Genomic DNA, 17985 nt, shown 5'->3' on the forward strand with positions numbered 1-17985 from the left:
TTGTTGATAGATTTTTAATACGTATATTTATTATTCATATATATTTATAAACTATAACATAACATAAAGTATTGTTTGATGGTTTAAATTGGTTTTTATATTGAATATAGTTTTCATATTGCCACTATTATATTGAATTTATTATTTATCTTCCGGTAATTACCTTAAAAAAAAAAAACAAGGTTTTTTTTAAAATTATATTATTTGAAGCAAATTAGAAATGGATTTTCGAATTCAACTGATTCAAACTGAAGGTGCATGAGATATTATAGGCATGGAGACGGCAAATAAGTGCTAAAACCACGAAATTTTCCAATTTATAAGTTGTTACACATACATGCTTACATACTCATACGGCGCCTATCTTGATAGTTGATAATATTATAATTATGTCAAATTATGTACAAACTTAGCGTCCCACAGCGTCCCATGCAGTTTGGTAAATAAGTTCGCACCGCATATGTAAATAATATGCAAGAAGACTAGAGATCTCTTCTTCTATAAACAAATATAGTGATATCAATCTAAACATCTAAATTTGTGATTGTGTTTTTCTAATTAATGACTTACAACATTACATGTTAATAGCAAACAAAAACAGGTAAAGTAAAAAAAATTTAACTTAAAAGATTGTTATTCAAAACTTTAATTTAAAATTAATATTTTGATCAGGTTTTGTGTGACATAATCACAATACATCGTACACCATGGAATTATCACCATATCTTGAGGCGATCCAAAAAATACCAGGTAAGACACCTGGTGAAAAATATGAAGCACTGAATCGTATTGCCAAAAAGCTCATTGATGATGCAATGGAAATTGATGACAATTGTGTGAAAAATATTAATGTCAAGTGTACAGCTGAACTTCCAGAGTGTCTTGTGCCTATTGTTCAACTTGAGGTGGCTAAAATTCTTCATCAACCTGATGATATTGTGACTGCACTTAAATCTGATGATGCCTTTATCAATGATCGTGCACTCAAAGCCAAGTGGTTTTTTGATGGCAGCAATGAGAACATCACCAACAGTCAATACTTTAATAATTACATTTTTCCACATGTCTCATTGACTGTTCGCATTAAAATTATTAAAAACTTGGCAAAATATTTGATGTTGTCCAATAAACAAAGTGTTGCTGAAAATTTTTACATTGAATTAAAAGAACAATATGGTGAAGAATTAGTGAGACCACTTTGTTTTGCCTGTGGAGAAGACTTCATTCGTATTACTACTAATGAATGGAAAAAACCAGTCAGTGTTAATGAGCTTGAAATTATCTATCCACGTTTTCCAAATTTCGTTATTTCATTATTGAAAGAAAAACCATACAGAAAATTTTTACCCAAGATACTAAAAAAACATGCTGATAGTTTTGTTGATATTGTCATCAGATCAAGACCAAATTTAGTTGTCAAGTTGAGTAATAAAAAATGTGAATTATTGTTAAAAAATGCACGGAATGCTTTCTTGAACGATCCAAAACCCTTTATGCGTTTACTGTCTTTAAAATTTATAACGGCAAAGCTTAATAAATTGGAATTTCATCAATTTTATGAAAATCTATTTCCACAAAATTATAAAGAACTTTGTTTTACAACACTCTACCAATATTTAGAATACTATCCTGAAAAAGAAAAATTAGATCTTTTAATGTCAACATTTGAAAATCTTTATGGAATAAATTTTTTGGAGTGTGTTGATTCAATATCATTTCCATATTTATTAGAAAATTATGCTGATGTTTTCGTTGACAAGCTAAGTAACGAAAAATATGAATTATTTTTAAAAAATGTACTGAATGATTTTGGGACAAATCGAAAGCTCTTTGATCATTCTAAGTCTCTAGAATTGATTACATCAAAGCTCAATAGATTTGAATTTTATCAATTATTTAAACAATTTTTTCCACAAAAGTATGAAGAATTTCATTTTGAAATACTCTACAAATACTTGAAATACTATCCAACCGAAGAAAAATTAAGTTTTTGGATATCAACATTTGAAGATGTTTATGGACTAAGTTTGTTGGAGTGTACCGATTTGATATCACCACAATTATTACGATTGTTAAATCCTGAAGAGAGGATTAGAATCGCTAGAAAAAAAATCGAAAAAAATGATACATCACGTTACATTGAACGTTCATGGATATGTTATTTGCCAACAGATGAATCAATTCCATTGATAAAAGAAAAAATATCAAAAGAATCTGTTATTAATAATCGCTGTGTATATTTACAAGAGCTTATATACACATGTAGTGTCAACAAGGATAACGATGCTCTCCTCGATGTGTTGGAATACATATTCATGCGACACAAAAATGAGCAAAATCCAGTAATTCCAAATGTTTTAAGCAGACTACGTACTGATTTTGATGTTAAAAATTTACCAAAAGAACATTTAACTATTGTTGATCAATTTGTGATGTTTTTATATATAAAATATGAGCTTGAATCATGTGAAGATGTAAGTGAAAAATTAATTTGTGATTTAATATTCTCAAAATTAGAACATAATGAAGAATTCAATAGGTACATTGAACTTTATATTGAGCTTTATCGTAAAAATATTTCGAAACGTTATGATTGGAACATTCTTAAAGATTATCCTGATTACGAAAGAAAGTATTTGATTGCATGTATAGAGAACGTATGTAAGCAAAAAGACTTACCAGCATTTGTCAATACTCTGTTGCGTAGTATGTATGGTTTTAATCAAAGAAATGCCAAGGCTAACGTTCCATTAGAAAATTTCAGTATAAAAAATTATCCATTATTGTATAAAGTTGTAAAAAGTATTGTAACACGAGATCGTGAAACAGATAAACACTGGTACAAGGTTCGAACTGATAAGCTTTTAGAAGAAGGAGAAAATGATATTTTCTTAAGCTTGGTTGATACATCTGAGTCACCTGAAAAATCATCATCTGAGTCACCCGAAAAATCATCATCTGAGTCACGTGCAAAAATTGAGTTTAATAATTCAAATGTTATAAAATTATTACAAAAATCACCAGAAAAAATTATAAATAATTGGAGTAAATATCTTGAATTATGTAAAGATAGAATCACGACATGTAATCTTGCTCGTCGATTCCTTCGTTATACTAGATGGCACCAAGATTTACCCGTCATGTTTGCAAATCAATGTTTGAAAGAATTATAAATAAAAGAGAATGATGATAATCATAAAAATCTTTGTATTCTTGCAGTTTTGTATGAGGGTGCATCATATGAAAAATTATTTACACCTTTTATACCACAATCAAAAACACTTGATTTGTTATTCGGCAGCAATATAAGAGACGAGTATAGATTCAACTGTTCAATTTTATGGTCATTGAACATTGTCAATCCACCAGTATCATTCTCACCAATCTTTGAATTTTGTCAAGACGATTATGTCGATAAAGCTGTCAACACGTTAAACAACATTGGTCGTCGTGTGCCTGTTGACAAAGTCATAGAATTCTCCAAAACTCTTGTCAATCAAAAAGTATCTGTTAAAAAACATGGTATTAGATTATTTTGTCAAGTAGCCAGTCATGATCAAATTCAAGAAATAATGTTGCATCTGTGGAAGAAAGAAAAGCATATATCAATCCGTCATGTTTTATATAAAAAATTTTCCCAACTACTTATTGATACACCTTCTTCCCAAAGTTGGAGTATAATGCAAATTTGCATGGATGAGGTCAAGACTGAAGATCACTTTTGGGATAAAATTTTTGATGTCTCTGAGGTCCCTGATGATTTTTTCGAATGTTACATATCAAAATTGTTTGAGACAATCAAGAGAGTCGAAGAAACAGAAAATAATTTTGGACCATCGAAAAGTGAAGCATGTGTAAATTGTATTTTAAATGATAGCTTGTCTAGATCATGTCTATTTTCGGAAAATTTCCATCAGTATATTATTAAAAATTATTTGACTGATTTTACAAGACCAGAGTATTTTTTGTCTCCTAGCATTCGTAATTATATTATGAAGGGATACATTGCTGAGGCGAGCTGCCGTTAGGGCTATGTATGCGTGATCGTCAGCCCCCTCTCTCGCGAACGCGTATGTTCGCGCGTTTGTATATCCATATAAATACAAACAGTATACGCGCAATTTGTTGTTAAATTAATAACTCAGTAAATAATTAATAAAAATATCTGAAAATTTGTAAAAAACTTCTTGATATACTGCTCAACAATATTGCCACTGACAAGTTACTCAATTTTTAAATTTCTCCGACTCTTTTTTCATTCAAAGTTAGACAAATTGAATTTTTCCTCGACATTAAATAATCATATAATAAAAATCAAACAATATGAATAAATGAGTTTTTTTATTATACTGTTGCAATCGGTAGCTTATAATGAAGCTATACAGTCAAAATTTCAAGTCGATTTATTACTTTTTAAAGAAGTTGTCTCGAGTTATATGATTAAAAAAAAGTATTTTTTTCAAAAAAAAAAATTTCGTTTTTATTTTTTATCTCGTAAACTAATTATCATATAAAAAAGTTTATTTGGAGAAAAACATGTATTTTTTAATTTTATCGACGACTGTATTTTTTTTTTTTTTAATTTTTCAATTTTAATTTTTCTTAATTTCCACCCACAGCAACATAGCATTTTCTTGACTTCGAGCGCTCGACGTGTTATTGCATCCAGACCCTCAATTGTTGCCTCTTGAAAACAATATAAAATAACATATTTAAATAATAATTTAAACAAGTTTTCTTTTCTCATCAACAATGAAATTACTTTTATATTTGTTGTATGATTATATAAAATACATAAACGTTGTTTAATAAAAAACATTCTTTATTTAAGGTTGAAAGTAAATCGCATCGGTGGACGGAAATTTGGGCCTGAGAGGGTGCGCATCTACATATAATTATAAAAAATACTGGCAGGTTCTTGGACCGACGTGAACCTAGAACCGCCGTTCGTCTAAAAAAATCGTAGGTAGGCTGATTCGACGCGTCTTGAATTGTAGTTAATTGTAGTGGAAAGTGTTTTAATTGTAGTTAAAAAAATAAGGGTTAAATAAAGGGTTAAAAGTAAACTTTTTTAAAAATAGCCTTGCACAGTGCGTTGCAAAAGAAGGTCAAAAAGCTTCTGTTTGAATTGTAGTTAATTGTAGTGAAAAGGGTTTTAATTGTAGTTCAAAAAATACTTGTGAAAATTAAAAATTAAAATTTGAGCAAAACTATATTAATTTTCTAGTTATCTCTAACAGTCGTACATAATCTCTTTAGATGCGTCCTGAATTGTAGTTAATTGAAAGTGAAGGATTTTAATTGTAGTTCAAAAATAGAATAAATAAAGGGTTGACTTATCAACTTTTTTGAAAATAGTCTTAAGACATTGCAAATAGGTCGGATAGTTTCGTTTGGAATTGTAGTTAATTGTAGTGAAAAGGGTTTTAATTGTAGTTCAAAAAATACTTATGAAAAATTAAAATTAAAATTTCGGAGCAAAACTCATATTAATATTTCTAGTTATCTCTAAAAAATTGTACGTAGTCTCATTAGACGCGTCTTGAATTGTAGTTAATTGTAGTGGAAAGGATTTTAATTGTAGTTAAAAAAATATAGTCAAGTCCCCCAAGGTGCACCCTGAGTGTTCCGTAGGATTTTTTATTTTTTTTTTTGTTGTTTGATTTGTTTTTTCATTTTGTTGTAAAATAAATGACTTTTTTTTTCGTTTTGTTTTATTTTCTAATGGTGTTCATTTCTGTTGTTTAATAAAAAAAAAATAAACGACCGAAAAATTTCAAAAAAATAACGTAAAGTCTACAGATGAAGCGTCATCGATTGAAACATTGCCGAAGTCGATCTGTCAATAAAAAATTGGGCCTATCGAAAATGGAAATATTAAATCTAATAAGGCCCAAAAATTGAAAATAAATAATATTTCTTTGGGGAAAAAAAATATAAATTTCATTTAACATCAACTAATTCGGTTCGGCGTTTAAAATATCTTAAAACAAATTTGACATTACATTTGGTTTAATAAAAAAATAAACCAAAACTTCAAAAATATCGTAGAGTCTAAAGAGAAGCGTCGTCGATTGAATCATTGCCGGATCCGATCCGTCAATATTGAAATTGGGCCCTGTATAAAATGGCACTATCACAACTGATAAGGGCCAAAAATGGAAAATAAATACGATGATTACTTTTGGAAAAAAATAAACCCATGCTCTTCTAGAAGCCAATTCGATTCATAACTTTTATTTTTATCGCGAAATAACAAAAAGTCACACGAAAAGTGAAAACATAAGTGTCCTACGGAACACTAAAAATAGTGGGCAAAGAAATTGTAGGAATTTTAATATGAATTATTCTACAAAATTATTCTATTTTTTAACAATTAAACCCTTACCACTAACTACAATTCCAAACGAAGCTTCACTTCAAACAAAATTTATTAGGCATTATACATATTTATTTGATGTTTTTTGAATAATTAACAAAAAAACTAAGAAATCTCGTTAAATAAAAAAAATCAATCACTATACATGTGACAAGAAAAAAAAAACAAATATCAGACAAATATTTTTATAACAATAATAATAAGAATTCCTTTATTTACCTAACTTGTTCAGGAAAAAATGTAACTGGTTTGAGAACAAGTTGGGTTCAACTGATTACAAATTATAATATTATATTTTTATACAAATTACATATACATATTATGGTTACATATCGCAGAGCTTCCGAATTATTTTGTACATATTTTTTTCAAACAAGTTATATTTTATGGAATTGAATTTTTTCTTCAATTGTCCTATTAACCAATTATTTTCAGACATATATTTCTTGGCAATAGTTGATTTATTTATTATTGAAAATTTTAAAAATCAAGCTCTTTTAATTATTGATTTACGTTTTGCAAAAATATATGTAGATAGGTTTTGTCATATTAGAAACAATTATATAAACATTAACAAATCGATATTAAATTTTCCATTCAACATATTTTCTTCTTTCAAATTCAATTCCATATTTAAAAAAATAATTCATACTATCATTTAGATAATTATTAATTATCGATTATAGAATATATGATTTTTATAAACAATTATTAAAAATGTTATCAGCATCATGGGAAATTAATTTTTAATATTTTTAAATAAGTGAATGAACAACAAGATATTTTGATTTTGAAACTTTGGATTCACGATAAGCTTGAATAATTGAATCTCCTGTCCAAATATTAAGTACAACATTAATTGTACTTTTTTTTTTAATTTGATTTGCTCGCTCAAGAAGATAAACAGATGTTTTTGTTCCAGAAACAATTAATTTTTCAAGTTTTGGTGAATCAATAATAATAGGAATTATAATTAAGTCACTTATTTCATAAATGCCCATACAATTAAGTACTTTTAACTGATGAAACGGTCCAAAACGTAATTTTTTTTTAACACTATAAAGTCCTAATGTAGCGATCGACAATACTTCCAGTTTTTTAAGTTTTATTAACAGATTAACTCCATTAACTGTGATACTATCACAACCACTGACATTTAAATATTTTAAATTTTTTAAATTGTAGACAATTTCACTCAATAAACTATCATCTACTGTTAAACCTCCTTCATATTCTGGTTTCATGTTAAAAAAATCCAATTTTTCCAAATACTTTAGAAAAAAAATTTGTCTCATTTGTACGTTTTCTTTTATTGTACAATATCTTAGACTTAAATTTTTTAAATTTTTCATTTGGGATATATCACCGACTGTTTTCATATCAATATAAAAACCATTCATTGTCAATGAACGTAATGAATTAAAATTCTGTAAAATAAATAAATTTATATTTTTTTAGATATCATTAATAAACTTATTTTATAAATGTCAAATAATTAATTTACCTGGAATGATGGAACTTTGCCGGAATCGTTTCTTGCATCTAAATAAATATCTCTTATCGAACTTCCTAAACCACTAAAAAACTTGAATGCTGAATTATCAAACGTTGAAAAAATTTTTAATACTTCTAAATTTTTCATTCTTGAAAATACATCAACAAAATCATTTGGTAAATATGATGATAAATCAAGCTCAAGTGATAGAAGATGTGGACAATTACAACGAATAATATTCAGTACTGCTGAATTATAAAATTTACCAAATTTTATACTTTTTAAAAATTTTCCACAACGTATTATAACTCTTTGTAAATCTGTAAGTGTTGGTGGTTGTCCATTAAATTCAGTTTTAAGCATTATTGAACCATTGGTCAAATCAAGATGAGTATTATTTTGCCATATTTTTGTCATTGAAATGTTTTTCCAGCGTTTACAAACTGCAATAATAATAATAATAATAATAATAATAATAAAAATGAGTAAACTAAAAACAGTTTAAAAATTAAATAAACATATAATTATTTATTTATTTATATATTAATATAACATACCTTTTTCTGCTTCTACTTTTTCTCTTATTGGTAAATGGGTCAAAATCCTAACTAGACAACTATCATCAAGTTGATTAAAATTGACTGTTCTTGATGTTGAATTATTAATCAAGTTTAATACTGATGTATCACAAGTTTTTAATCGTTTATCCATTTTATTACTAATTATTAAATTAATAAATTTGTAATACTGACAATTTTTTAGAGTTAATACTTTAAAAGATTTAAGTTTTAACCTAGACACTGTTTGACCCACGTGTAGAAAACATGCCTCTCATGCTTTTTTTTTTTTTTTTTAACAGATAGTCGTTTTATACTCATGTTTTATACCCATGCTTTTATACTGCTTTTACTAAACGTCAGGTCATGTCAGGTTCGTGTGGGTATGCAAAACATACAAACAGGTGCTTCCAAGTTCCACATAATTTGAATAATAAAAGTATAATATTTTTAAAAGAATAAATATTGCGTATTATTGAAAAAAAAAGAAATGTAAAAATTAAACATGACTTTGAAAGAACAAAAATTTACTTTTTTTTTATTTTTCAAATACCAAAAAAAAAAAAAATATGATTGAATATTATATAGGTACCTAATTATTAAAATAAAAATAATAAAAAATTAAGTTTACAACTAAAAATATTTTTTTTTATTGAAAGTTTATTCACATCTGCGCATGAAACAATCAATAACAATTGAATATAGAAACGTGGGAAACACCGTATGGAAATATCGAATTCTAGTCATCTAAAAAAAAAAAATATATATATATATACTAGCTTATGTGCAACTGCAACTGCATGATAACTTGTACGCAAGCCCCAGCTACATAAGGAAGATAGTATTTTTTTTTGTTTCTTTTTTTTTGCTCAAGGCATTTGGTTAAATTATAAAAAACTACAAGTAAACATTCAGTAAAGTATTCGAAACGATTTGACCTGGAGCTTTTTTTTGCAATCATAACTCATCCAGCAATTTTAATTTATTGAGTGATATGGCTGATCAAGATGATCAGGATGAATTGGAGTTGGATTACCATTTAACGTTTCCAACATTTCAACAACCAGAATTTAAAAAAAAAGATAATGAATTTGTATTTATTTTTGAGGATAATGATAGACCAGTTATTGTGTTGCTAGGTTGGGCTGGATGTCAAGACAAATATCTTGCCAAATACAGTGCAATATATGAAGATAAAGGGTAAATAAAATAATTTTTCATATAGTATTCTACGATATGTTTTTATTATATTATTTTTATATTTTTAGTTACATTACACTGCGATATACGGCCCCTGTGAAATGTTTATTTTGGCGTCGTAATGAAATACCAAATATTGGCAAACGTTTGCTCCAGGTCATCTCGGATCGAAGCCTCGATCAACATCCAATATTTTTTCATGTGTTTAGCAACGGTGGAGCTTTTCTTTATCAACAAATAAGCCTTGCTATTGAACAATCTTACAAAAATACTAGAGTAAATAATTGTTTTTTCTTTGAAATTATAATTTAAAATTATAATTAGTAATTTATTTATTTTATTAACAGGTAAAAGGTGTTATTTTTGACAGTTCGCCCGGGGAAAGAAGAGTCACAGCATTATTTAAAGCAATTAGTGCCGTATTGGGTGGTAATCTAATGACAAACATTCCCATGTCACTTTTAATAACAATTTTTTTGTCTGTACTTTGGCTTTATGAGGTATTATTTGGATTATATTTATAATTATTATTTTATTTAATAAGTTAGTAATATCTATATATATAATAAATATCCAACAAGGTTTTTGCTCATGCATGGGGAATTGATCATCCAGTACGAACAAATCCAATTGCCCTCACCGAAGAACCACATTCCTGGCCTCAATTATTTCTATACTCAGATGTTGATACGTTAATACCCGCAACGGTATAAAAAATAAAAAATAAATTAATTATAAACAATATAGAAAATTAATTTATACATGTTTTAATATTTTTACAGGACGTTGAAAAATTTGCAATTCGCCGAGCAGAACGTGGTATCCATGTACAACTTGTGATGTTTCGTGATTCACCTCATGTTAAACACTATGCAACTTATCCAGATGTTTATGTTAATACTGTCTGTAATTTTATCAATGACTGTCTCTCGTTTGATAAAAAATCAAATAATAACAATGTAACAGACAAATGTAAATTTCAAGAAAGAATTTTGGGATTAACAAGACCAATTATTACAAAACGTGGTGTGGGCCAATTAATCTACCGTGAAGTTGATAGAGAAAAATTAAACTAAATATTAATATTATTATTAAATATTTAAAAAACAAATTTAAACAAACTCATTTACATCAATTTTATTTTGTGTAAATAAAAATTTTAAAAATTATGGGTTGATTTATTAAATTGTTAAGAAACAGTTTTTTTTTTTTTTTTTTTTAAATTTTCATCTCGGTGCTCAACGAGCTGGTCTCGTTATTATTAATTTTTAAATTTAATTGATGTAAAAGAATTTATATTTACCAGCTTAGAAATTTAAAAAAAAATCAAAATTAGAAAATATGAAAATCTGATTTGTGCTGAAAAATAATTAAATAATTATTTATTTGTGTTAAATATACCTAAATAAAAAAAAAATTAAATTCAGTTAAATGTAAAATAATAAAAGAAAAAAAAAAAAAAATATATATATATATATATTTGGTTTTCAATAATAATTTCTTTTTTTTTTCGTATTTACAGTAAGTTTTTTCATTCTTACATCATTTACAATTTTTTAATAACTTTTCATTCGAAATTAATATTATGCAATGATTATTTTATCACACGACTGAGAAAAAGTCTAATTAAAATTATTTTTAATTATTTAAAAAAATCATGATATGTCTGGTCATATAGCTCAAGTTAAAAAAAATATATTTTTCACTTGCCATTAAAATACTCTATTATTTTATACAATTGGCAATGCAGAACTGTGTCCCTGATAAATTATAGCACCCGTAAAATTAATAGCAGCTGCTAACGCAAATACTGGCATCCATCTACCACTTGATGCAGTTACTAATTCAGCAGTAAGTGGTCCACAAAGAATACCAGGAATTGTTGCAATTGTATTTGATATTGCAAATGTTATTCCTGCATGATTAGGTGCAACATCAGCATGATTACTTAAATGTCCAGCCGAATTACACGCACACAGACCCATTGAAATTGATACAAAACTAGATAAATATATAAATTTATTAAAAATATATAAATTAATAATCATCCATTTAACTTACATCACAGCCGAAAGTAAATTATTTACAGCACAAAATGCTAAAAGAAACAGTCCAGGTCCAATTAGACCAATATTTGTCATTAATCTTCTTACCGAAAGAATTGACCATCTTTTTTGAATTAAATTATCTGCACAATGTCCAGCAACTAGAAAAATCAAATGAAAAACAAAAAAAGATGATGATGATTTTGATAATTATAAATTATACATAAATATTTCGGCTGTTTCTTACCAATACCAACAAGAGAATTTACAATATATGGAAGAGCAGTAAGACTAAGACTTTCTTTATTTGCTGATAAATTTTTAGCTAAATATGTTGGTAACCATTGCATAATAATATAATTGCTCCAGTTCATTGCAAAATGGGCTATATACAATGACCAAAGTGGCCAATGATAAATCATTTCCATCCATCGAATATTTCTATTTTGTGATACCTAAAATAAAAAATATTAATATTCATTGTTATTATGATAGAAATAGATATGTATAAATACCTTTGGTACAAATAGCGGTATTTCATCTTGGGTACTTGATTCGTGATAAATTATCATCCAAAATAACGTCCAAATAATACCAAATGTACCAAATAAATAAAAACCAGTTTGCCATGCTATCCTAGGACATAGCTAAAAATAAATTTAAATAAGTTAAAACTTTGTATAACTAGCTTTATAATTAATTTAACTTACAATTGAGGCAAAAACTTGTCCAACAGATCCAGCAGCAACCAGGTAACCGAAAGCACGTGATCTTTCTTCAACTGGTACGCTGTGTGCGAATAAATGAAATATAACTGGTAAACCTAAAATTGAATTAAAAAAAAAGAATTTAATAATTATATTTCAATTTTGAGTTTTTTAGTTATTTTTATTTACCTAAGCCTTCACCAAGACCAAGAATAACTCTACAGGTAATTAATAGAGGAACTGAATGTGCTAAAAATGGAGTTATCACTGTACTTATTGACCAAAGTAGTACAGCAGACATCAATACTTTTTTACAACCAAATTTACTTGCTGTACATGCTCCAATAATCTTAAATAATAAAATAATAATTAACAAGTTATTTGAATATTATAATGTAATTGTAAAATTATTGATAATTGTATACCTGACTTGTAAAATATCCAAATGCAAATGCTGAATGAATCCATCCTTGTAAATGAAGACTCCAGTTGTATTCAGCTGACATTGGCACTATTGCTATTGGCATTATTAATCTATCAGCTGAATTTATAAAATTTGCTGCTGAACAAAGTGCAACAATTCGCGATGTGCGAGGAATCATTGATAATCTCGGCATTTTTTAAGTATAAATATTTTTTTTTTTTTTTTGCTTTCTTTGTATTATTTAATTGTTAAAAAATTTAATTTAAATTCAGTAAATACATTTATGAAAAAAAAACTTAACCTCTTTGTTATTTAAAATTATCCAATAATTTTAATAAATATTTTTAATCTGTTAAAAATAATTCTTTTAATCATCATTGACATTTCTTTTATAAATTAAAAAATTTTTTTTTTCATACCAAATTTTATTTACAATTATAATAAAAGTTTGTAAAAGTCTATTATTTTTGTGTCCACGCAAACAGACGTGACACTTTTGACGTGTCGACAAAAAAAAAAAAAATTATTTGTAGAGTTCTACATGTACATCTCTCTACTTCCACGTAAACTTGAAAAATATAATTTTAATAAATACATTGTAAAATATTTAATTGAAAATTAAAATATCAAATAATAAAAATATGTACATCATCAAATAGTCCTTTATTTAACATAAACCAAGGAAACTATGTCTTCTTGGAATAAACTTATAAGAAACAAATTATTTTTTCTTATGTTCAATTGAACTAAATGGATATTTACATTCATGTTTCCTTTACTTTAAAAAAGTTCCAACATAACACATAATAATTTAATTATTAATGAACATACTAAAATTATGTAAATTAATTAATACTTAATTCTAATTAAAAAAGTAATATTTGGAAAGTTTCGATGGCTCTTGAGCAAACTTGTATCAGTGCATCAAATGCATCATTTGAAACACTCAATTCAGTTATTGAAGGTATCGCATTGATATATAAACTAATCACAAATTTTTTATCTTCTCCTGTCATTATTGAAATATCTAATTCAAGTTCCATTTGTTCTAAAATTTTTTGCATTTCTTTAATACATTTTTGATTAAACTCCAAAGGATCTTGATAACTTTTACAATCAATTATTTTTATCAATTCATTGAGCTCATTATTGACTTGTTGTCGTAATTCAATTCCATAACGTTCTATCATTTTTTCATGATATTTAGAAATTGTTACACCAAGATTAGCTTTTCTTGATATTTTATTTTTTGATAATTCAAGAAAAAGTTTTTTTATTTTTTCATGAATTTGTGCAGTATCATCATTAACAGTAGATAAATCTGGAACTTCAGATATCTCAACAACATTACTACTTATATCTGATAATACATTGCCTATTTTTTCATACATTTTAAAGGCAGCATCGTGTTTTGCTTGTTTTTTTGTTGTTGCTGTACCTTCTTCTTTAAATCCTGATACTGTACATTGAACTGTAAATATTCTTGCATGAGGTGGTCCAATATCATTTATCACATCGTATATTGGTTCACTTAATTCATTTTCAGCACATAAATCCTATAAAATAAACAAAAAAATTATAAATTACATATTATGTTATAAATTATCTAATTGTTTATTGATAATGATTAATAACTGTTTTTTCATCTACCTGAAGTGCTCCAATTGCATTTAAAAATGGTTGAGATGGATCAACTATGTAAGATACAAATTGCGACTTTGGAGTTCTAACTGGTGAATCAGCTGGTGTTGGTGGTAATGCCAAAAATCCATTTGTATCAGCAATAAGTTCAAGCATTTTATTTGCAGCAATATGTTTTGCTGTTTTTTTACATCTTCCTGTACCTTTTGCTACCAAACCCTCACAAGCCACACTCCATGTAAATGTATTTTCATGTGTTCCACCACCATCATGAATAAGTTGATACTTTGGCACTTGACCTTTTTTCACCATCATCTCTTGGAGTATTGAAATAGGCGTTTTTGGTATTGCTGACATTGTGCTTGTAAACAGCAGTTACTTTTCACAATCTAAACAATAAAAATGGTCATTCAAAATTTATAAATAAACAAACCTAACCTAAAATTGATTAGCAATTATTATCTGTGATCATTATTCATCAATTTTAAGTTTGTTTGAAAAAAAAAAAACGTTCTCTAGTAAGGCGACTACTTGGTATTCATAAAAATAAACATTAATTTAATTTATTTTAATTGAAAAAAAAAAATTACTGTTTAATTTTGAGACTTGTCAGTTGTCACTTTTTGTAGTGAATATGAAATTTATCAATTTCTATAAATTTGTGTCATTTTTTGGTTTGAAATTGTTTATAGGTTACTTGTGAATTACTTTTATTAAATATAAAAGTATAATTATATGGTTTATTTATTTTGGTAAACTCAACCTGTGATAGGCAGAGATGGGCATGTATAAAACATGATGTTTTAAAATTTAAACTATGTTTAAAACATAGTATTAAACGTTTTAAACTAGCGGTGTAACTTGGAAATATCATTAAAAGGAACCAAGATGAATTACCATCCCGCAGTCCAATTCACAGGGCAAATTTTTTACAATTTAGGGCTTTTTTTTGCCGCTGATGGCGCTTGTAAAAATTTTTTTTATATAGATTTTACATACAAAAGCTTCACAAGCGCCGAGAGTGGTGAAAAAAAGCCCTAAATTGTAATGCCCAGCACCCGTATTCACAGGGCAAATTTTATACAATTTAGGGCTTTTTTTTGCCACTGATGGCGCTTATAAAATTTTTTTTATATAGATTTTACATATAAAAGCTCTACAAGCGCCACCGGTGGATGAAAAAAGCCCTAAATTGTAATGCCCTGTGAATACGGGTGCAGCACCTGTAGCCCAGGATGTTTAGGCTTTTTTTCCGATGGCGGCGCTTGGAACTTTTATATAGATTTTACATAGAAAAGCTTCACAAGTGCCACCATCGGAAAAAAGCCCCAATGAGAATATCCCTGAATACGGGTGCTGTGAATAGACTGCAGTAGATCGCAGTCCAATTTGCAGTGGTACTTTCACAATTTAGGGCTATTTTTTGCCGCTGATGGCGCTTGTAAAATTTTTTTTATATAGATTTTATATACAAAAGCTTCACAAGCGCCGTCAGTGGAGGAAAAAAGCCCTAAATTGTAATGCCCTGTGAATTGGACTGCTGCACTGTGCTGCACCCGTATTCGGTGGATGTTCTCTTTAGGGCGTTTTTTTCCGATGGTGGCGTTTGTGGAGCTTTTCTATGTGAAATCTATATAAAAAAAATTTTGTCAAGCGCCATCAGCGGAAAAAAAAAGCCCTAATGAGAACAATTTTGCCCCGTGAATACGGGTGCCGCACCCGTATTTACAGGGCAAATTTTATACAATTTAGGGCTTTTTTTGCCGCCAGTGGAAGAAATGAGCCCTAAATTGTAATGCCCTGTGAATACGGCACCCGTATTACAATTTAGGGCTTTTTTCATCCACGGGTAGCGCTTGTGGAGCTTTTATATGTAAAATCTATATAAAAAAAATTTTATAAGCGCCATCAGTGGCAAAAAAAGCCCTAAATTGTATAAAATTTGCACTGTGAATACGGGTACAGGTGCCGAAAAAGAGCTAAAGCGGTGTCTCCACGCTATAGAAATCTCATGCAAGTTCTTGCACGAAAAAATGGAACATGTCCCATTGGCTGCGATAGTCTTGCAAGGCTTTTAAAGGCTTATTTTTACCAAAATTCTAGTAATTATCTAGTGATTGATTATCTGCAACTATCGCAGCCAATGGGACATGTTCCATTTTTTCGTACAAGAACTTGCATGAGATTTCTATAGGTGTGTTCGTTCACTATTCACACCGAGCGTATGCACGGAGCGTATGCAAGGAAGCGCTAGAGTTTTGCGGTCATTTGAAGAAACTTTAGTAACTAAAATTTACTAAAACATTCGTTATTTTCAGTCATTGTGTTTATTTTGTTAATTTAATAATTTTTTCTCAGACGCAAGAACAAATTACCAATTAATAATAATGAAAGAGAGCGAAAGAACTGGAAAAAACGAATAGCAATAAATAAATAGTAAATTTTAGTTGCTAAAGTTTCTTCAAATGACCGCAAAACGCTAGCGCTTCCTTGCATACGCTCCGTGCATACGCTCGGTGTGAAAAGTGAACGAACACACCTTATGACTGCGTTCTTTGGCCAGTTTTTTTTCACGCATTCTGACCGCGCAGTTGCGCAGAAGTAGAGGAATGAAGTAAAATTTTTAAAGTATATGTATATGTGTGCGTTACACACACTTACAAACACTTGAAAACTCACGTGCTTTTTCACCTTTGCGCAAATGATGCGCTAAAAAAAAATTGACGATAGAACGCTGCCATTTCACATCAATTTCTTAAGCGGTGTCTCCACGCTATAAGCAGCGTTCTTTCGTCAATTTTTTTTTAGCGCATCATGACCACGCATTTGCGCAAAGGTGAAAAAGCCATATATTTAATACTACTATAGCTGTGTTCGATGGTCGTCTCGGCTCAGTTCCGTCTCACTTACGGCTCACTTATGGCGCTAGCGACGTACGGTTGTTTGAAGAACTACAAAGGCACAAAATCTCAATACAGGTGCCTATCTATATCATTACTGTATCAATGCCCCAATAAATATTGTTGATTGACGAAATGACGATTGTTGTTGTTGTTCGTTGTCGTTTCAAAATTTATTGTTATTTATTAAAACTTTAATTTTGTAATAACAAAATGAGTTCATAATATTATTTTGATTGTTTTCATCTATTTCCTATGTATAAAAGATAAAAAATTATTGTTCAATGGCACAGATAATAATTCTATCTCCAAAATTTGTATTTTCATTTTTATTTCTTTCATTCACTATTTGCTCTCACCTGAATCATATTTTCTATATTCATTTTGATTATATATTTATCAACTCATTGTAATAGATTATTATGATGACACTGTTTGCATAAAGTAAATAAACAATATTTATTGGGGCATTAATACAGTGATGATATAGATAAGCACCTGTATTGAGATTTTGTGCCTTTGTAGTTCTTCAAACAACCGTACGTCGCTAGCGCCATAAGTGAGCCGTAAGTGAGACGGAACTGAGCCGAGACGACCATCGAACACAGCTATTATTGCGCATCGCCTATGCTTTCCC

General features: G+C 28.4%; 5 protein-coding genes across 6 annotated transcripts; 2 read left to right on the forward strand and 3 right to left on the reverse strand.

Moving 5' to 3' along the window:
* Nucleotides 1-354: 354 nt before the first annotated feature.
* LOC122860270 lies at nucleotides 355-5277 on the forward strand. The gene is given in 4 exon segments (XM_044163999.1): nucleotides 355-601; nucleotides 673-2846; nucleotides 3006-3854; nucleotides 5260-5277. Coding segments are annotated over 3 exon segments (3006 nt in total). The 5' UTR covers nucleotides 355-601; nucleotides 673-707.
* Nucleotides 5278-6429: 1152 nt separating this feature from the next.
* LOC122850709 lies at nucleotides 6430-9103 on the reverse strand. The gene is made up of 3 exons (XM_044149845.1): nucleotides 8432-9103; nucleotides 7884-8317; nucleotides 6430-7806 (listed from the first exon to the last, which is right to left on the reverse strand). Exons 1-3 carry the CDS (start codon nucleotides 8583-8585, stop codon nucleotides 7135-7137), a joined length of 1260 nt encoding a protein of 419 aa, XP_044005780.1. The 5' UTR covers nucleotides 8586-9103; the 3' UTR covers nucleotides 6430-7134.
* Nucleotides 9104-9193: 90 nt separating this feature from the next.
* Nucleotides 9194-11094, forward strand: LOC122850750 (transmembrane protein 53). 2 transcript variants are annotated; one of them, XM_044149859.1, is made up of 5 exons: nucleotides 9195-9631; nucleotides 9700-9907; nucleotides 9979-10131; nucleotides 10213-10338; nucleotides 10414-11094. In XM_044149859.1, the coding sequence occupies exons 1-5, from the start codon at nucleotides 9426-9428 to the stop codon at nucleotides 10705-10707; spliced, it is 987 nt and encodes a 328-aa protein (XP_044005794.1). In that variant the 5' UTR covers nucleotides 9195-9425; the 3' UTR covers nucleotides 10708-11094. The 2 variants fall into 2 exon arrangements, with proteins under 2 accessions (XP_044005796.1, XP_044005794.1); XM_044149861.1 differs by lacking the exon at nucleotides 10213-10338 and having other exon boundaries at nucleotides 9194-9631; nucleotides 10414-10781.
* On the reverse strand, nucleotides 11057-13305 carry LOC122850721 (ascorbate transporter, chloroplastic-like). Its single transcript, XM_044149854.1, has 8 exons — nucleotides 13227-13305; nucleotides 12809-13156; nucleotides 12573-12732; nucleotides 12387-12499; nucleotides 12192-12323; nucleotides 11924-12131; nucleotides 11693-11837; nucleotides 11057-11632 (listed from the first exon to the last, which is right to left on the reverse strand). The coding sequence occupies exons 2-8, from the start codon at nucleotides 12998-13000 to the stop codon at nucleotides 11362-11364; spliced, it is 1221 nt and encodes a 406-aa protein (XP_044005789.1). The 5' UTR covers nucleotides 13001-13156; nucleotides 13227-13305; the 3' UTR covers nucleotides 11057-11361.
* Nucleotides 13306-13447: 142 nt separating this feature from the next.
* On the reverse strand, nucleotides 13448-15242 carry LOC122850734 (RISC-loading complex subunit tarbp2-like). Its single transcript, XM_044149858.1, has 3 exons — nucleotides 15039-15242; nucleotides 14458-14837; nucleotides 13448-14363 (listed from the first exon to the last, which is right to left on the reverse strand). The coding sequence occupies exons 2-3, from the start codon at nucleotides 14803-14805 to the stop codon at nucleotides 13674-13676; spliced, it is 1038 nt and encodes a 345-aa protein (XP_044005793.1). The 5' UTR covers nucleotides 14806-14837; nucleotides 15039-15242; the 3' UTR covers nucleotides 13448-13673.
* Nucleotides 15243-17985: the final 2743 nt, after the last annotated feature.

The sequence above is a fragment of the Aphidius gifuensis genome, linkage group LG1 (assembly GCF_014905175.1).
Source record: "Aphidius gifuensis isolate YNYX2018 linkage group LG1, ASM1490517v1, whole genome shotgun sequence".
NCBI lineage: Eukaryota > Metazoa > Arthropoda > Insecta > Hymenoptera > Braconidae > Aphidius > Aphidius gifuensis.